Source organism: Mauremys mutica, chromosome 1 (assembly GCF_020497125.1).
Source record: "Mauremys mutica isolate MM-2020 ecotype Southern chromosome 1, ASM2049712v1, whole genome shotgun sequence".
Classification (NCBI taxonomy): Eukaryota; Metazoa; Chordata; order Testudines; family Geoemydidae; genus Mauremys; species Mauremys mutica.
Genome location: NC_059072.1, coordinates 184,975,026 through 184,996,418, shown reverse-complemented (window position 1 = coordinate 184,996,418; position 21,393 = coordinate 184,975,026). Strand labels below are relative to the sequence as shown.

Below are 21,393 nucleotides of genomic sequence, written 5' to 3'. Positions count from 1 at the left end.
TCAGTGCAATTCAGACCTGATCATTTCACCAGCGACCAGATCTTTAATTTGAGACAGATTTTTTTTGAGACAATGGCTTAATTTAATAAGCCATGGACAGCCCTTTTTATAGACTTCTGTCAGGGCTCTGATTAGTGCCTCAAGCAAACTTGTGGCATCTGATGAGGTGACTCGACAGCCTTGGGATGATAATGTCATAGATAGAAGTGCTCCAGAATGGAACAGAAAGCTGTGTTTAAATTAATGGTAGATACGTGGCATGGTTTCCTGTTTCCAAGGGAGGTGGCACGGCTGCATTCTGGTGCTATTGTTGTTCAATATTGGCATTCATTGGCCAGTGGATAAGCTTGAAGAGGCAGCTGTTGGTGGAACACCAATCTGGTCAGGCAAGACGCAGTGCACATTGGTCTGATTATTAATCTGACCAAAACTAAGTCCCTAGCCATTGCCATCTAGGAGCCTCTAACATCAGATTACAGCCCGCTCAGTATTAACCTGCCTGGATGGAATATTGAGCAGATGACAACTGTCAAACACTTGGATGTTTGAAAGAGGTGGATGCTTGTTTAGCAGCAGCCATCCCCATGTTATAGGTCATTCAGTGGCCTCTATGGAGATGTTGGGATATCAAGCTTACTATACCTGCACACATATAGAGCTACAGTTATACCAACTCTACTGTATGGCAGTGAAATGCGGGCTCTGAGGCAGCTGAAGTGTGACAGATTGATGTTTGCAATTCTCATCTTTGTCAGTTGCTCCATATTAAGTGGCAGGACAAGATCAGCAGTTCAGGTATTCATAGCTGAACCAACCACCACCCCTCCATCAATACTGGTTTGGTTTCAGTGGCTTTCTTGGTATGGAACATATTATTAGGATGGAAGAGCAACATATAATGAAGCTCATTTACCGAGTAATGTTCCTATACATTTGACCACCAAAAGATTCAGTGATGTTTATAAACTGAACATCAAGTCAGAATGTCTTAGGAGCCTATCTACAAATTGATCCAGATGATGTTCCAGGAGGCCATGTCCCTTTGGGTCTTACTTTCATGATTCTTCTTTTAAATAAGATTTACTTACTGCATTTTGTAAATCTAATTTTGCAGGCCTTAGAATATGTTTATCCTTTTGACCATGGGCTACAGTTACTTTTTTTCTAGTTTATTTTGAACAATATGAGAGTCCTTCTTGATTCTTTTTTCTGAATCAAACAAGTGGGTTTTTGAAAGTGTTTGACTGAGCTGTTACACTCTGAAAGAGATCCAAATGTTGGGAGCGATCACTTCCACTGCACATTTCTGGTATGTATTAAAAATTGACATACCTCCCCCACCAGATTGCTCCATCACCGAGTAAAGTAGTAGCCATTAAGAATTCTGATTCTACAGGAATTTTTCTCTGAAATGTTTTGTTTATGATAGAGTTAGAGCTGGTAGAAAAATAGGAAACCTTGTCACAATTTTTTGTTTTGTTGTGAAATACTCATCCAGTTCACTGAATTTCAAAATTTTGTCTTTTGTTGTTGAAAAATTGTAATTTTGATCAGCTCTAGGTAGAGTATCATAATTTCGTAATTTTCTCCAGTATCAAGGGCCAATTCTGTTTGCAACAACACACACACACACACACACACACACACACACACACACACACACACAGAAAATGTTCAATTACATGAGCACAGTCAGGGGTGCTGGAACAATTTTTATAGTGGGGGTGCTGAGAGCCATTGAACCAAACTGTAAACCCTGTATCTAATGGAAACTACTTCAAGCCAGGGGGTGCTGCAGCATCCCCCCCCCAACCCATAGTTCCAGCACCTATGATCACAGTAAATCTGTCTCTCCCCCTTTTTTCCTGAAAACATGCTTGAAACATCCAGTCTACTGAATATGCCTTTCCCTGATGCTAGTCCTAAAGAAACAGTTGGCAATTTCATAAATTAAATAGGTTTCAATTAACAAAATAATGGATGAAATGCTGTTTTAAATCTGATGCTCTCGCTCTGCCAGACACTAGTTGTTAGCTATTTTCTTCTGTCAGAAATAGAAGCAGGCTAAAAGCTGGCTGATGCAGCTTCAATATGTAAGGCTTGTTCATTTCCCTTGCCCCCAATTCAGCTGGGGTGGGAGAGATACAATTGCTTCATTTTTAAATACTCACTTCCCTTATTGTTAGTGGTAATCAGGTTGGAGGAAAGGGCAGCTGCATAGCTAGATTTCTCTCTCTCTCTCTTTCAAGACATTCATTCTCCTGTTTCAGCAGAAGCAATCACTGGACGGGGCACAGCTTCCTAAAGATCTGTTCCTGTGAGTTCTTGTGCTCAGCATTTCATCAGATTTAACTTTTCATTTTAATACTAATTATTTTGCTTTATTTGTATTACTGTAGCAGCTGCAACTGAGCTTAGGGACCCATTGTATTAGGCACTGTTCAAACAAATTGTAAGTGACAATACCTACCCAAAAGAGCTTACAATCTAAATAGAAAAGTCAAAGGGTGAAAGGAAGAAAGTGTTGTTTAGAGAAACTGAGGCTCATAGACATTAAGGCCAGAAGGGACCATCATGAGGCATAGAGGGAGATTAAGAAACTTGCCCAGGATCACGTAGGAAGTATGTAGCAAATCCAGGAATTCAACTCAGATTTTCTGTGTCCCAGTCCAGTATTTTAATCCCATGACCATCTTTCCTCTTTAATTTTAAATTGTTCTCCATCCCCTTTATCAACAGAAAGACACTGCAGCACATCAGCAATTTTTGAAGCCGCTCCAGCAGCCTCTCGACCCTGGAGAAACAAGGATAAAGTAATTTTATTAACATTTTAAAGGATTTTAAGTTAACACATTTCTTCTGTTTTTATTATGATGTTAAATATGTATGAAGTGACATAGCTATACAAGTACTTAGATAACTTATCTATATAGCTTTGGCACACATTACAAATTATTTAGCGTCTTGTAATGTTTTACACATTGAAATAATGTCAAGCAAATTAACTAGAGTTACATTACTTAAATCAGGTAAAGCTCACTCCAGTTTTTGTCTATCAGTTGCCTCAGCTTCTTTTATTATTTTAACAAACATCTCCTCTTGTTGGGGAATAGGGAATGTCATGGCTTCCTCAAATGACTTGACAATATAGGTATGACCTTTATTTCAAATATAATCTGAGTTCAAAACTACCACTGGTATTCACAAAACATAGCTACTCTCTTTAGTTTCAGGGAAGCATGGTCTTCTCTCAAGTACTGTTGGTCTGTAATCTGTGTATTCCAACATGGGAGCTCCAGGAGTCAATACTTTGTGAGAACTTGATAGTGCTTAAGATTTTGTTTTTTCTTTCTATATCTGAACACATAATGTAGATTGTTCTGGCTGGTAGAAGTAGCTTTTCCTGCAGTTGAAAGGAAAGCTGATGCTGCTGAAAAATGAAGAGATAGTAAATTGCTTTGTGATGTCTCAAAAACCCTTTCAATATATTCTTCAGTGTTCTCTGGGAGCAGGCACAAGTTTGTAATTCTCATTTTATTCTTTAGAATGTTCAACTTTTCAAAGCATTATTTTCAACCATCAAACTAGAAGAAATTATCTTCTTACCCTGAAGTCATGGTCTCAAGATCTGTGACATGAGACTCCTAGTAATTTAGAAGAAATATTTTCTACATTACCTTCAGTATTATTGGGAGAAAGGCCTTTACCCCCTCTAATGGTTCTCTCTGACACAATTATTTAGACAGTAATAACAGTCACTGGTCCGAGTCAAAATTTAACCCTTTGTTTCGGATTGGCAAAATATAATACATAGAGTACAATTAAGAAGAACATCTGTCTTATTTTTCCCCAATCTTCCTTTGATTCTCTTTCTAAATTCCACAATAAAATTTGAATTGACCTCTTTAAATAGTGATTGTTTGCTTGAATTATTCTTTTTTGAGTTAGTAAATATATCACCTATCTCTTGTAGTTAATAATATTTGCTTATTGCCAACTAGACTAACACTTGGCATTTATTTTTTCCCTTTAAAAAGGAGGAAAAAGGAACTTTTTTAATGCATTTTTTCCTGGAACATGGAAGTGTGCATTTCCACAATATGGGCATGATGTCAAAATGTAGTGACAGTGTGCATGCATCCAAGAAAAGAAGCCTACAAGCAGTGAGAGGGGAAAAAAATAATCTACATAAAATCTTTTTGTTGTTGTTTTCGCTTTTGTAACACAGATTTATTTCACTTCAATGATCTGCTTCACTGACTAAATAAAAGCTCTCCAAAAGTTACTGAGAAGCCATCTTGACTATGATCACAAAACAAAATTGTCAGAAATACTGCTGCCATTTATGGCTTATATAGACATTTTCATATTCAGAGTGCTTGACAGATATTAAATTAATTGCACTGTATCTTAATTCTAATGGTCACAGATTCAGAATGTTGTGATGCATATCTACTGACAAAGATACGTGTCTACAGCATCTTTTTGTCACAGGAATAGCAGAGTTAAGATTCAATTTGTCATTTTAGCTAGAGACTAGTTGTGTCAAGAATGTTGTGCCACTTTTCAAAAAGTGAAACATAAACACCTATGTGCTAACAATTGTGTTGGCTCACTTCCACTAAGAACCCACTCCTGTAAACCACCAAGCAAGAGGTGAAAGAGATGGAAGGTTAGCTAGCTCCTTATCGAACAGCTTTTATGAAGCACCAGGAGTGGAGCTCAGCATTGTGCAAGACATAAAGGAAAATAAGAAGCCTGCAGTCAGCAGGTTGAACTCTGAAACCCTGACTCACACTGCTAAGCACTTATTCATAGAGGTAGAACCACACCCTTGAATGAGGAAGGATGGTCCAATGATTATGGTGTCAGTCAGAGACTCAGGTTCAATGCCCTGCTTTGCCACAGAGTTTGTCTCTTAATCTTGTCTGTTACAGCTCCATTTTGTTTCTTAAAGCTGTCCCCTTACTCCATTTTGTTCTTGTTCTCCTCTGTGGCCGCCCTTCCCTGGCTGTTAAGTTGTTACCAGGGCCTCTGCCCTTCTCAAAGGGAGGGCCCCTTAAGTTGTTTAACAAGAGCCATTGCCCTTCTCAAAGGAATGGCCACTTATGCTAAGTGGGACCACTGCCCTGTTCAAAGGGTTAGTCCTGTTATCACCTTGTTAAAACCTGGGCTGGGTGTAGGGTAGGCTCTATCCAGAGCTGCAAGACTATTGTGTTTTTAAGATCCTGGGCATGAGTCATACCTCTGGGCTCAGGACTAGTCCTAACATGCCTCTGTGGCTACCTGCAGTTTTTCCCTGCTTGCTCTCTCCTCCCTGTGAGAAGGGGAACCAATCAGAGTTACTGGCGGGAAGCTGCCAGGGTTTGCCTTTAAAAACAGACATTTTGAACAGACTTCAGAAAGGTTCTTGCATTGCTGCCTGGTCTGATCAGCCAGGGGTTCTGGGGGTCCTTTCTCCGCTCTCGTTTTATTTTTGAGCGTACCCCCGTTTTTGAACCCCCCCCACGAAGAACGAATTGCTGCCTGAGAGATCTCCTGATTATCAAGACTGTACCGAGCCTTCTGATGTTCATGCTGCTTCTGCCTCTGTTGCTGCCTTGGGGGATGGTAAGAATCCCTCTGTGAAACTTTCTATACTTTTATTTTATTATTTTAGCTGCTGGCTCTGTCTCCCCAGCACACAGACTCAAGCTAAACCTTGGTCTGTGTTTTAAAACCTCTCTCTCAAACCCCGTGGCACTCTGCCACTGAAAGTAAGTTGGTGCTGCTGCTAAGCTCTGCTCCTGTGGGCTTTGCCTTGGGCTCACTGTTTTCAGCTGTATCCACTGCTGCAGCCACCTCCCTTGGCTTCCTTGGGGGCTGCCTTGGGAGCTGTATTCTGGGGCACATACCACTCTGTGCCCTCTGTAACTTCCCCATAGCATAAGGTGCACCATAGATTTGTTTCTTTAGTTTTAATAAGTCATAGTTTGTTAAGATTGTAAAGCTTGTAAGTCTCACCTGCCTTGCTATAGTTCATGGTTTTGTTGCTCCATATAGCTGCTTGTTGCAGTTTGCTTAGAATTGTGATATTTGTTGTTTTGCCTAGTCATGGTTAAGATAGATTTAAAAAGTCATTGCCTGATTGTATTCTGTACCTGTTTTGTTACTTTGTAGAAGCTGCTTGTCATTTTATATAAGTTTGATTAAGTTAGAGGATAGATAAGGTTCTTGCTGTTCCAATCTTCCCCTCTGAACTTCCCAAACCCCTTGCTGCTTTTTTCCCCTGTGCCTGCATCACCTCTGAACTTCCCAAACCCCTTGCTGCTTTTTTCCCCTGTGCCTGCATCACCTCTGAACTTCCCAAACCCCTTGCTGCTTTTTTCTCCTGTGTCTGCATCACCATCTGAACTTCCCAACCCCCCCACACACACTGCTCTGTTGTCCTTACCTCGCAGGGCTTCAGAGTCTCTCGCTGCTTGCAGCTGCATCTCTCATCAGTTGCCACTATCATTCCCCCCCCCTCCTGTTTCTTGACCCAGCCTTTGGGTACACTCTTGCTATCACAGCCTCACAAATTAAGTCTACACTGCATAATTTCACTTATCACCCATATTGTATTATTGCACTGTGATTCACATATTACTTCCACCTTTCTGTTATACTTTGTATTTGCATTAATACTATTGTGTTACAGAGTGTATAAGGCCACCTCCCACTTGAGACGGTCCATCTAAGATTGTTGACCATTCTATATAGAAGCTTACTATTTTATTTTGCATTTCCTTTTGGTATGTTTTACATTCCACATTGTATCTAGAGCTGTTCCTATATAAAGTTGAGTTGCTTATTAACTGTACTGTATCCCATTGTGCTAAACCCCACTTACTGTACCCCACTGTTAGAACTCCCTACACTGTTCAATAAGAACCCCCCCCACACCATCATTGTCTATTGTAAACACCCTATACACCCCATTCCATCGTATTTCATTGTTAAATTCTCACCACTCCCTTTTTCCTTTAATAAAGTTTATTTTGCACCCCACCCGTGTGGTAATTGCTCCCCAAGATCCCATATACCTGCTGGCAGGGACAAATCTCTCTACATTTCAGGTCTCATTTGGAAAAAATTGCAATAATAGTATTTCCCTACATCACTCATGTGTAGTGAGGATAAATACAATTAAAGATTATGAAGGAATCAGCTACAATGGGGAAGGGTGCCATGTAAATATAATGACAGAGAGAATGCTCACCAATGTGTGTCAGGTGTTTTACAGTCTGGCTATCTGATATGAGCCAGATAAAGAAGCAAACGAAGATAATTGGAAACAAGTTATTAACAAGGCAGAGGTGATTATTCCACAATATGTCATTTTAAACTCTTGCTTACAAGCTTCTGGACTCAAATTATATACCCAATGACAGCATGTTTATATATGTACTTAGGTCTAGAGTCTGCTGCCCTTATTCATGAATAGCTTGATTAAAATGAATAGGTCTACTTATGGAATAAAGTGCTATTCAGGTGTACTAATTCGTTATTGAAATTTATATACAAGGAGCTTATCATAGATGCTTTTGCTATAGAAGACAAGACTGGATGTAAGGAAATCTAAACAAGGAATATAAGAAAAGAAAGAAATAGCAGCAAGAAACACTTCGATGGTAACTATAGGAGGCATATGTAGCAATGCCAGGCACAGAACAGGCACAGAGCTAGGGCAGAGGGTTGGGAAGGTTGCAGGGACAGAAGGCTTAGTAAGCAAACCAGTCCAGTCCATTCAGAATTTGGAATAGAACCCAGGCATCCTAGTTTCTGCATTCCTCTGCTGTCAGCGAATAGCTGTGAAACCCATTGGCAAAATGTGTGACTTTTCCCCCTCTAGAAGTGGCTGACACACAAAGAAGATAAGAACCAGTACTGCTAACTGTTAGCTCAAGGGTCCCCAGTGACAACCCATGTGGTGATCAATAGGGTTCCACATGATGATTTTGCAGGGTTTTTTTATTTAAAAAAACCTAGGAAATTATGTACAATAATACATTTAAAAGAACATTTAATGTTGCAAAGTCAAGAGTTAGGAAATGCCAGAATCGACATTGCAACTTTAATTCATCCCCTTTGTGCATATTAGTGCATATTAATTTTTCCAGAGGACTCTACCTCATTCAATGCATAAGATGGACTAGGGTCAAGAAGGCTGTTGTCTGTAGGACCCCTCCCTCCCCCAACCTCATTTGATACAAAAACTGAAAGGTGTATAGTGACTGAGGCAGGGACTCGCAAGGAGAAAAAAGATGGTCTTATGGTTACGGCAGTTGAATGCCAACCTGAAGAGCTGGATTCTATTGCTGCCTCAGAGTTTCTGTCTGATGTTGGGCAAAGCACTTAAACCACAGCGGGCATTTTCTGGGTGCCTGATGGCCTATTTGCAGAAGTCCTGAGCACTCACAGCTGCAACTGAAGTCAATGAGAGCTGAGCTGAACAAATAAAGTGCCATATAATGCTAAGGTCTCTGAAAATCTCACATCAGGCACCCAAAATTAGTGTATTTTTTATATTAATGTCTCTCACTCCTTCCCCATCTGTAATATTACCACCTTCACCTGACCTGGGTATTGTGAAGATAAATTCATTAAGGTTTGTGAAGCACTTAGGTAGATGATCGTGATGTGCACCATAGAAAAGCCAATATGGAAATTATTAGTTCTGTTTTCAGAGCAAGGGTTGAACAGTGTGCAGTACACATGGAACAATAAAGATAAGAAAAAATATTGAATAGGTTCTCAGTATGTGAGCACTGTCCATTCTGTGCACTGAATAAGGCAGGAGTTTTGTGGGAAAAAAGTATGTGATCATGTTATTAAAGACTGATAATGCAGACTCATAAGGGGGCCAAATTAATGTTGCATAGACAAATTTATTCTGGTATTTCCTAAGTTTTGAGTGCTTGACTTGCAACCTTAACATTCTTTTAGTTTAGTTATTTTTAATTCATAAGGCTAATGGCAGCAGAGAATCCTATTGAGATATTGCAAAGACAATACTACTCTGACAGAAGCAGTACGGTTTACATGTCTCTCCCAGATGCATTCTTTAAGACTGTATTTTGCTTGAGGAACAGAAGGGACATAGTTAAAGCCATTTGGAACTCTTGTATTGATTACATGCATCAGGTAGAGGCTGTCCCCTATATGCTTGGAATTCATTGACATCTTCCATTTCATTTTTGCAAATTGGTTAGTGAGTTGGGTTTTGGCAGTTGACTCTTTCGACATAGTTAAAATTGCTGGGTGTGAAGATGAACTCCTAGTTCTTCATCCCCACAAACCTTGACAACAACCAGCTGTTGCTATATCTGCCACTGCATTTTACCATGATGGCTAAGTATAATAATGTTTGTTACACTTAAATCTATTCGAGTGGAAGAGTTATGATGATCTTTTAAATATCATTACTAGGATTCAAAGTAAACACACAGTTGAGACAAATGGGACTGTGCACCCCTCTCAGAGCTATTGTTTCAGGCAGATACAGACAGCTCTGTATGGCTTTGCACTCATTTTGAGTTGGGAGGTTGTCTTTGCAACCATATGGGTTAGAAATGTAAAGTAATATCTGTAAAAGCCTGGATTCTTTGGTGCTGGAATTGCAGACTTGCAGGGGCTTGGACATTATTTTCACAATGCCCAGATGTTTTTAGGAAGCCCTGTTGCTTACTGGTTGTTGAAAGGGCTTTTTTGGTTTTGTCCTCCTATTTTTTATTCTTCTCGCAAGCTTGAATGGGCTTCCTGAAACAGTGAAGCCCTTTGCTGTTGACTTCGTAACGTAAGTATCTGTTTTAAAACTGGTAGAGAAACCAGAGAATAAAAAAGTCAATACAAAATATATTTATTTTATATTTCATGATGCTGCTGTTGCTAAAAACATCTTAGATCAGAAAAATAATTCAATAAATACAATTATCATCATGACTGATTGTCATGCTCCAAAAAATCTTAAAAGCAATTGGTTCCACTTTCATGTCATATATAGAGACTAGTGCTGAGTAGGCACAATCTTTATTTTCTGATGTGACAAGAATACTGAGTGGCATGGTGAGTTAAAATACCACCTTCCACTACTGCCAACTGAAAACAGCCCATTTGATGATGTCTGTTTAAGAAAGAGATAGGGCAATAGATGCATGCAACAAGGATTCAGTTCACTTTGGCAGTATTTATCCTACAGTGATGTCTATTTTGTTTACCAGTATTGGAGATGTAATTAACTCTTGGAATCAATGGGAGTTTTGCCATTTTCAGTGGGGCCAGGATTTCAGTCTTATTTACTTGTTCTCTGATCCATTAATTTTTCTTAATTTCCCCTTTTAATACTCCGATCAATTTCACCCTTCTCCCACTCTGTTCCCCAGATTTTCATAAATCATGTTCCTTGCACACACACTCTCTCTCTCATCTTTCTGCACTTAAGTCTGTAATTTTTTTTCTCATCTGTGTCTGATGACACAACACACATTATAGAATTTAAGGAGACCCTGTAGATATAGTGTCATCTTGAATCTCATTTTCCTCTATCTTTTAAACAATATTTTAAATGATTTCTGGTTGCCAACACATAGTGACTGAGGAGAATTTGTTTAGAAATACATTGTTTCAGAACTAGGGTAATCAATCTTTGTATGCCTGTGTTATTACATTTGCATGGATAATAAACATCTTCTGGGCCTGGAGTTTGCTATCTTAAAGACTGGGTTTTGAAGAAAAAAAAAGACACTACAGTGACTTTCAATTTTTTTAACCTGAATAAAGATTGTAGCCATGGGAGCATAGTCATCAGCAATTTTAAGGACCTACCAGTCATTCCCATTATTTTAGTTAGGTAATGTCCAATCTCATGCATTTTTATAAAAAAACCTAATTTTTTGAAATAAGTGAAAGACCCTTCTTATAATGGAAGCTGAAGTCCGTGGTGAGACTGAACATTACATAAGAAGTTACTCACCTTGTGCAGCAGCAACAGTTCTTCGAGTTGTGTGTCCCTATAGGTACTCCACTGTTGGAGTGCTTGCATCCCTGCACTGCCTATCGGTCTGGTCTACACTGGGTCGATCTAAGGTATGCAACTTCAGCTACGTGAATAGCGTAGCTGAAGTCGAAGTACCTTAGCTCGAATTACTTACCGTCCTCACGGCACGGGATCGACGTCTGCGGCTCCCCATGTCGACTCCGTACCGCCATTCGCGTTGGTGGAGTTCCGGAGTCGACAGGACCATGTTCGGGGTTCGATATATCACGTCTAGATGAGATGCGATATATTGAACTCCAAGAAATCGATTGCTACCCGCCGATCCGGCGGGTAGTGAAGACGTACCCTCAGAGAACTTCAGTAGCAGTGTCCATAGGCCTGCACATACACTGTCTCTCCTCGTACCCTCCCATGAAGCTAGTCAGCGCTAGGATAATCCCCCTCAGTTCCTTCTGTACCACAGAGTCATTGACAGGAGCTCCAAAGTAGAGGGAAGGAGGGCAGGTTGTGGAACAGCCATAGGGACACACATCTTGAAGAAACATTGTTACTGCACAAGGTGAGTAACTACTTCTTCAAGTACTGTCTGTATGGGTGCTCCACTGTAGGTGACTCGCAAACAGCATCCCCACTGGATAGGCAGGGCTTTGGGGTCGCGTCAGTTACAAATGATAGTACTGTGGAGGAAAAGAGTGCATCGGAGGCAGAGTCCCCAGTGACTACATAATGTTCTGTGGAAGTGTGGACTGATGTCCATGTCACCACTCTACAGATCTCTGAGAGAGGGACATTCTTGAAGGCGGCGACAGATGAGATCGTGAAGTGTGTATGAATAGTATCTGGAGGGGTCATAGTGTGAACTTGGTAACATTGTCTGATGCAGTTCGAGACCCACTTGGAGAGTCTTTGGGCTGATATTGCTGAGCCCTTGACTCTTTCCACTATGGAGAGGAAAAGCCTAAGAGACTTCATGAAATCCTTCATCCTGTCCAGGTAGAAGACTGGGGCTCTCCTTACATCTATAGTGTGTAATATAGCTTCCCTTTTGTGTCACTGAGGCTTGGGGTAGAAGGTTGGAAAATGGATCAGTTGGTTCATGTGAAAAGGGGAGGTTACCTTAGAAATGAATTTTGGATGTGGCCTGAGCATAACCTTGTCCCGCCTCCTGTCCAGCCTCTTCCCTGAGGCCCCACCCCCACTCACTTCATTCCCCCTCCCTCTGTTTCTCATTCTTCCCTACCCTCACTCACTTGCTCATTTTCACTGGCCTGGGGAAGGAGGGTGGGGTACAGGAGGAGGTGAAGGGGGGCTCCAGCTGAGGGTGCAGGATCTTGGGTAGGGTCAGAAATTAGAGGTTCAGGGTGCAGGAGGGGGCTCGGGGCTAGGGCAGGGGGTTGGGGTGTGGGAGGGGGTGCAGGCTCCAGGCAGCACTCACCTCAAGGGGCTCCCAGAAGTGGCGATGTGTCCCTCAGACTCCTAGGTGGAAGCGCTGCCCCTGTCCACAGGTGCCACCCTCGCAGCTCCCATTGGCCATGGTTCCCAGCCAATGGGAGCTGCGGAGCCAGCACTTGGGGCCGAGGCAGTGTGCTCAGAGCCCCTCTGGCTGCGCCTCCACCTAGGAGCCACAAGGACACATCGTCACTTCCAGGGAACCGCATGGAGCTGGGTAGGGAGCCTGCCAGCCCCGTGCCAACTGGACTTTTAACCGTCCAGTCAGCAGTGCTGACCAGAGCTGCCAGGGTCCCTTTTCAACCTGTTCTGGTGGAAAACCGGGCACCTGGCAATCTTAGTCTTCATACCTACTCAGACAAATCAAACACCCCTGTGCAGATATGCATTAGAATTTGTAGGCAACAAACAAAAGGTTTGCACCTGTAAACCACTGGCATAAACAATAGCAAGATGTTTTTTCCTGCTACTAGAATCTTTTTTAAATTGTTCAGAATAGGAAGTTTAATATACTCAACTCAGTGGTTTTATTTTTCTTAGGTGATTGTAAAGCTGATGATATGCAACTCTCTTGGCAGCCCGAGGTGATGGCAATGCTATGTGTACAGATCCTGTTAAATGAGAGTACTTTCATCTCCAACCTTCCCCAAGTCATATCCTATCTGTTATTCTCTGTTGCCCTCCATGTATTACAGTGATTATCTCAGTTCTCCCAAAACAATTCATGAATTCACAACTGAGAATTCAATGCTGACATTGACTACACTAATATAACTACACTGGTTTGTTAGCACAGTGATCCTGGACTGAAATTTGAGTAGTTCACTACACCAGAAAATAAACTTTGTAATTTTAAGTTAAGAATAGTCTTGAATTCTGAAATCTTGGCATTCTGCTTGCTATGTAAAATCTCGGTCCCCTTTTACTTTATTCATGGCAACCTATGGCATTGTATTTGGTGGTAAAAAATTGTGATGACAACACTCCATGTAAAATATCTTCCTGTGCTTAATTTAAACAAATAAATAATTAAGAAATTCATGCCACTACTATTTTGACTGTAAAGTTTCAATTAACTAGTTAGCTATTTTATCACTTAAATTGTGGTTGATGGAAAATAAGAGTCAAGGTTCTAAACAGTGCGAATATATTTACATTTGATAAAGAAATGCATAATTTTAGATTTAATTAACAGTCTAAAATCACCTGGTACAATTAACTCAGGAGTGGAATAAAACCTTTCAAATACATGTAAGGGATTCTCTCTAAGAACCATGTTTATGTACTATTGCTTTAGTATACCCTCCCTTATTTTTCTAATAGTTAAATATATTCAGAAATGGGCAGTCATGGGAAAATGAATAGAAATCTGAGGCTAAACATTGTAGCAATGCATCTTTTAAAATTCTTATGATAGCTTCAGTGTTTTAGACAATTTTTCATATCACATTCATGTCTCCATTGGAATATTATTTTTCTGATAATTTGACGTTTTATTCTCATTACAGAATTTCATAGAAAACATCTTAGGGTTAGTCAAACTTCTATATATAAAGCATTCACTCTAAATACTACCATTAAGGATTTTTTTCTGACATTTATGCACTATTTCTTCTTATTGGGAATGAATTTGGAACACAAGGAAATATTCCAAAACCTTTGAAGAATGTTTTTTTTCTTGCTATGCTGACTTCCCAGCCAATGAACAATTGTTAATTTATGTTAGCAATGCAAGGGTGACCTTGTTTTAGTACAGATGAATTCTGAAAGATGAGATCAATTATCTTTCAACATGGATCAACAGCAGTAACCATTTTTGAAACTCAGATTGCAATATACATCTCTTCACTTCACTGTTTTGTGCATTTTAATGTTACTGAAACCCATAATGTATTGGAAAAGCAGTGCAGACAGAAGAAATCTTTGCATTTACATTGTTTTTGCCTTTAAACTAATCAAAAAATCTTACCATACTATTACATTGCTTCTAGATGTGCCCATATAAAACAACAAATGACATTTTTATGGACAATGGCTAAACTAGTTTAGCTATTGCTAACCAAAATAATTAAATGGGGAAAGTTTTCCTACCTCACTTACACATTTGGGGCCAGAACTTCAGCTGGTGGTTGACTTCAATAGATCTGCACAGATTTATATCAATTGAAGATCTGGTCCTTGGTTTCTTGTATTTCTCTGTACCAATGAGGAATGAAGTAAGCTCCAATTACATCTGGTACTAATGTCCAATCAAAGATGTGCCCTCCAACTCTTAGCTTTGCCAGCCCATTCTTCAGTTCCCAAAAGCTCCAGTTTCTCCAGTTCTAGAAAAGTCTTTTAATGTTATTGGTGTGAACCAGGCTTAGTGCTGAACCATGCAGAAAAAAAGAAAGACACCTCAAACACTGTCCTAGCAGATGCTTTTTTTTTTAAGCTAGCAGGATAGTGATGGTGTTGTGTGTAGAGAATATGATTCTTTATTTCACTTGGATAAATTTTCAGGGAGGAAATTTTAGGAGACAGGGAGATACCATACAAGACAATAAATATGGTGGAGAATTGGCATAGCTTTAATTAGTTACAGGGTTTTTTGGTTTTGATTTTTCATATTTTTAAATTGAGGTAAAGGAGACAGGGTGAGGAATGGCAAGAATGGGGTAATCAGAGTAAAGGAGCAGAAAAAGGGAAGACGAAGAAAAAGGATGGTCACAGCTCAATTACTGTCCAACTATCATCCACAGACAGGATTTTATAGACATCACAATAGCCCAGGGATAACTCAGGGTATGTCTACATTTGAGCTGGGAGGTGTAATTCCCTGTGCTAGCGCTGCTCAAGCCAGCCTGCTAACAATAGCAGTGTGGCCAGGGTAGCACAGGGAGCAGCTAAGGCTAGCTGCCTGAGTACATACCCGTCGAGACCCCTGGCTATGCACTTGGGAAGCTAGCTTGAGCCACTGCCTGTGCTACCCTGGATACTATTTTTAGTGCACTAATTTGAGCAGAGCTAGTGCATGTATGTCTACATGAGTTGGAAACCACACCTCCCAGCTCAAATGTAGACGTACCCTCAGAGTGAAGGGGCCAGCAGTAGGCACTCAGACACCCCTATACTATGTGCAGTCTCCAGCAAACAAATTCCTTGGCAAGGCTGGGAAGTAGATTAGCAAAGAAATTCCCTAGCATTGAATTTGGAGTCTCTTACATTTGTTGTGGGAGGAAATGGGTGTATCACCTCTCTGGTCTATAGTGTTATATGTGCATTGGTTAGGGACTGGACTTCTGTCTTCAGCTCATTTTGGAAGTTAGCATGCTTTCAGAGATGTGATGGTTTACCCCATTACAGCTGCTAAAATATTCACGAAGCACTCAGTATTTCTGTCTTTATGATCATCAGAAGTTATTATGCAAAAGTCTAAGGGCCTGATCCTGTTGCCTTCAGTGGAGTAATCAAGTATATTGATATAAATTATATCATAATCAGATTCTAAACATGAGTTTTGAGAAAAACAAGAAACCTTACAAGACAAGATGTTGTATTTGAGAACATTTTTAATAAATAATGTGACAAAAATTACTTTTCTGATTATTGGATCCTCAGTATGCAAAATTATGGCTAAAATATGAGGTTTCTTACATGAGCATAATGAAAACATTAATCACATAGATTGTTCCCTTAGTACTGCACATCCTTTCTATGTAACCATTTTTTAAAAAATTAACTAAATGAAAAATTTCAGTCCTCAGTAAACACCAAAACACTCTTTTTTTCTTCCATTGGGGCTAGTCCTGATAGCTGTCCATAAACAAACACACAATTTTCCATTAGCACCAATGACAAAGAAATCATATAATTACAGAAAAGATAATAAAATCTACAGAGAGAGGACATCATTTGGCAAAATTCAACACAACTAATGCCTCTATTTCAGCTTTTATGAAAATCCACTGTTGAGATAGGCCACAGTAAACTTGAGAATGTTCCACAAGTCCAGGAAAAGTGAGAACTGTTCTGTTTATGGCCCACGTGTAAGTATGTTACTTTACCATCTGTCATCATTCAAATATTCCAAATACAAACATAAAGCATTAACAAAAAGATGAAAACAAGTCCCAAACAAACTTTTTAACATTTTTCAATAAGACAAAAAAGGTTAATAGTTACAATGGTTTACAAATAAAGTTTAGTGATTGTGCTTTTAAAACCAAAAAAAAAAAAAAAAAGCAGTGCATTACAAAACAAAACAAAACAAACCCCAAGATCAAACAAAACATCTTTAAGTGGCACTTCTTTAAGGTGAATTGATACTACAAGTAGAGGTCTGAGATTTGGGCCAGTCGCAATAACGATGTCCTTACCCAATTATTATTAAAAATGTCCATTATTTTCCTTGCTTATTTTTATGTATCATTTAAGTTGAAAATTAGAACAAGTTTCTAATAGGCTTATTCATGCCATGACTAGGCCACCAGAGTTCCTACTGGCTTGGCTCCTGCCTATCCCAAAGGACATTTTCAATAAGAATGTACCTGAATGACGAAAATGGGGAAGACAAATTAAAGTACCACAGGGGCTTTAAAATGAGTATATATTTACAATATGAGCTACCCCGCCCCAAATTGCTTCTAGTTGCATTTTACAAAGTAATTCTTTTGCTGCTGCAAAGGGTAATTGAGAAACTGGCAGGAAATAAAAGGAACAGTCTATTTTGAAAATGCAAGTTACCCTTTGCACTAACTGCAGGCTAGAGTAAAGCCACTACATTAGAAGAACCCTTTGCATAAATTTCACTTTATGCAACTTAGTATTTTTAATCAATGCTATATTACATGGAAGATTATCAACTGGCTTGGTGCCGCCTGCAGGGTGAAAACTAGGAATCCCAGGTTTTGGCACCCTCTTCTGTCCAAATCCTGAAGTGCCAGTTGGCATCCACACAAGGAAGAACAGGTTACCTGCCTTTTGGGCAGAAAGAAGGTGATACACTTAGCGTTATGCAATAGTCAGGGGCTGTTCATAATGAAAAGGGGTTAAAAAGAAATAGTAAAATAAAGACTAGCGTTCTGATGGCATGAATAAAAATGAAAGTTTGTACACTCTGATTGCACTGAACATTATTTCTGGCGTCAAACATCATCAGACTCGAGGCATCTTAAGTGATATTTTTCTGATTAGATTTCAAAGCATGTTACAGTACATCTCTTGTCCTCTTCAGCTTTCGGTTTCCTGTAAGAAATCAAAAAAATGGCTAGGAGTTAGCTTGATTTTATTGTTTAAAGTATTTTCATTCTAGCCTTAGAGATTTTTACTCACAAACAACATATAATCATGCTATTATGCATGAATTTTAAGACAAAGGCTGAATTTGGTTGACACTAGAGGAAAACAACAAAATACACATAATAAGTCTTTAAATATCTATTCAGTCTAATCTAGCACCACAGACTCTAAGATATGTCATGAGAGGGTAGAGTTAAGGTTGTTTTGGGTGCCCTAACTCTGTATTTCTATATCTGAACATGTTTGTAATATTTTAAATTTAATCTTTATTTTGAATTTCCTGTGCTTATAATGCTTGGTTTTGTGAATAACCACAACATCCTTATATGTATTCTCAACCATATGTCTAATTTAACATAGCTTTTGTTTGGGAATAACAAACAACAACAATGTATAGAGAAGAGCAACAAAAATGATTAAGGGTATGGAACAGCTTCCAAATGAAGAGAGATTAAAAAGACTGGGACTGTTCAGCTTTGAAAAGAGACAACAAAGGGGGAGCATGGTAGAGGTCTATACAATCATGAATGGTATGAAGAAACTAAGTGTTATTTTTTACCCCTTCACATAACGTAAGAACCAGGGGTCATCCAATGAAATGAATAGGCAGCACATTTAAAACAAACAAAAAGAAGTACTTCTTCACACAACATACAGCCAGTCTCTGGAACTCATTGCTGGGGATGTTGTGAAGGCCATAACTATAACTGGGTTAAAAAAAAGAACTAGATAAGTTCATGGAGGATAGGTCCATCAATGGCTATTAGTCAAGATAGTCAGGGAGGCAACCCCATGACCCGGGTGTCCCTGAGCCTCTTACTGCCAGATGCTGCGACTTGACAACAGGAGATGGATCACTTGATGTTCATTCCCTCTGAAGCATCTGGCATTGGCAGAAGACAGGATATTGGGCTAGATGGACCATTGGTCTGACCAGTATGGCCATTCTTATGTGCTTATGTTTAATGAACAATTAAAATAATTAAAATAATTTTCCTAGGTTAAATATTTCCACTTTTGAAACATGCTTTCCCCTTGCTATCTATCTAGGTCTGCAAATCATTTGCCAGTGACAAGGGTCTACCCTATGCATTGCAATTAGTGCCATTGCAGTTACCTCTAATTCTTCTTCTTCTTCTCCTTGTTCATATGCTCCCAGTATTTGCATTTCTGCAGCATTTCTTCGGCCTATATTGGTTTGATCTGCCCTTTGTCTACCTCCCGATCCTCTTGATGACATAGAGCTGGAGGAACTGGGATCTCTTGGATTATTTGATGTTGGAAACGTAGGCCTACAATATGGTAAGATGTCCTCTGTGTAATGAAATATATACATTGTTATATACATTTATATGTGCTGATATAATGTGCATCTGCAAAGTCTGCATACATACTTGATGTGTGCAATTTTCAAATGGCCACTCAGAGATTTAGAGTGATGGCTGATAGCAATATGAACTGCTTCACAATTGTTTCCGTAACCGAGTAAAAATGTTATTGAAGAAAAGGTAATAGTGAGGTTAGAAATATGGAAATGAAGAGAAAGAAGCAACTGAAAGAATGATCCATGATTCGTGTCCACTTATGACATGAAACTTATGATCCCTGCTCTATATTCCAGCAGAAACTGGAGAAATAAAGAAAACCTTTGCAGCATATTTGTCAGGTATGACCTTGGAGGTGGAGGGGACAATTCATCCTTGATCTCTACTGGAGTTGTGGGTGCTCAGCACCTCTGAAAATTAGGCCCAGCATATCTCAAGCTGAACATTCAAAAATGTAGGCACTCAAATTTAGTGGAAACTTTTGTAAATCTGGGCCTATGTCACTTGGCCAGGATCTTACAAACAGTAGCAGACTCAGTAATGCACTTCAGGTCTCCTGTCTCCATATGCACTAGACCATTGTTTCCCAAACGGTGTGTCCTGTCCCACCAGTGGATTGCGGAAAGGTACTAGAGGAGTCTCAATGTCCAGGGTCAGATTAACCCATCATTGGGCCCTGGCCAAGGCAAATATACACTTCTCTTGGCCTGATGAGGACGGGAGGCCACAAGAGTTGGATAGCGGGATTGCCTTGCACTCACCCTGCAGGACTGGGCCTAGCTCTGGGCATTGTAACCTGGTGCACAGGGTTTCACCACAACTCAGGAGGCCAAGGCTGTGACCCCAGGCACTAGGTCACAACGCCTGGAGCAGGGAGTTGATCCCAGCCCCATGAGACAGGAGCCACTGCTATTGGGTGACTGTGGGGCAGACTCTCTCTCCAACCTCTCCTGCTCACACACTGTGTCCTCCCTTCCCCTCTGCTGTGGTGGAGCGTACATCTGTGAATGGTGGCTTGCAAAAAAAGAAAAATTCAGTGAGTGGGGTGCCTTAATAAACACCTTGGGAAAAGTTGGGCACAGAAAAACAGACACCCAAAATCAGCTGACACTTTGGAAAACTTTGGCCTTAAAATTCCTTATCTCTCATTTTTTATGTTGTTTTGAGATATATGGATGAAAAGCAGTATACCAGAGCTAAGTATTTTTATTAAGTAAATAATAATAAGACTCAGTAATAGATACCGCAAACCTGAATGCTTCCATTCCTTTTATTGTCAGTAAATTGCATTTCCTTACCCAGTCACATGTAGGCTGCCTCATGATTTTAGAGTTCAAGTGCATATCTATAAATCAACACACAGACATCGGCCCTAACATTTTAACTGTTTCTGAAGGTGAGATGCCCCTTAAATATTAACATTGTTTCCAATTTTACTGTCATCAGCAAATTTTGCCACCTGCTCTAAGCCATTAATACATAAATTGAAAAGCAACAGCCCCAGAACCAACCCCTGAAGTAACCCTCTAATGACTTCTCTTTATTGTGACCCACTGCCATTTACAGTGACCTCTTGCTTATGCGCCCATTTAACCAATTTACTGTCCAATTTCTATTCCCCTGTTTTGTATCCAGGCTAGCTAGCCTAAGAAAGAATCAAGCATTCGCTTGCTACTTTGCCCAAAGCTTTACTGAGGGCCAGACAGATACTGTCATATGAACTCCCTTTATCAATAGCCTTACTGACCTCCATAAAATAAGAGATTACGTTGGTCTGGCATGATCCATTTTTTGTAACATCATTATGGTTACTATTTGTAACCTGTGCATCTCCAACCCATTCTATTGGTCTAATCTTCATTATAGTGTTCTACTTTTTAAAGGGGACCGAAGCAAGACTAAGTGGTCTTTGAAATCTGGGTTGCACCTTTTTCCTTTATAAATGTGAGGTAAAAATGAGTCAATTTTCAATTCACCAGTACTGTTGCTAAATATGTGGGTTACCTGAGTCTCACTGAACTCCCTTAATAGCCTGGAGTACAGGCAGGAGGAGCTCATACAAGTTACAAATGTCCATAAGGCATTCCAAGAATGTCTCTCCAGGTGTGGCTGCAACATGTAAGGTATGCACATACAGGCCTGTGCATATAAGGACCATACAGTAGTGAAAGGAATGTATTATTTTCACAAGATTGAGTTCACAATATTGCCTACTTGATGTATAGCAATGTGACCTGTTTTCACTTTGTAATGCAGTATAATTTAAGGCCTTTCATTTTCAGTTTTATTTTTTTTTATCAAAACTTTCCCAATTTTTACGAA

The 21,393-nt window shown here is 39.8% G+C and overlaps 1 protein-coding gene and 1 long non-coding RNA gene across 5 annotated transcripts in view; one reads left to right on the top strand and one right to left on the bottom strand.

Annotated features, from left to right (window-relative positions):
- The first annotated feature begins 251 nt into the window (after positions 1-251).
- Positions 252-4,173, top strand: LOC123362231. Its single transcript, XR_006576373.1, has 3 exons — positions 252-795; positions 2,740-2,813; positions 4,038-4,173. It is a non-coding gene; the product is annotated as an uncharacterized LOC123362231 (long non-coding RNA).
- An 11,826-nt stretch (positions 4,174-15,999) lies between these two features.
- Positions 16,000-21,393, bottom strand: part of ROBO1 (roundabout guidance receptor 1) — a 431,492-nt gene continuing 426,098 nt past the window's right edge. For all 4 annotated transcript variants that reach the window (XM_045002116.1, XM_045002117.1, XM_045002119.1 and 1 more), the window contains 2 exons: positions 18,864-19,060; positions 16,000-17,692 (listed from right to left, as the gene is read on the bottom strand). In XM_045002116.1, coding sequence (XP_044858051.1) covers positions 17,678-17,692; positions 18,864-19,060 — 212 coding nt within the window. In that variant the 3' untranslated portion in view covers positions 16,000-17,677. The remainder of the gene's footprint in view (positions 17,693-18,863; positions 19,061-21,393) is intronic.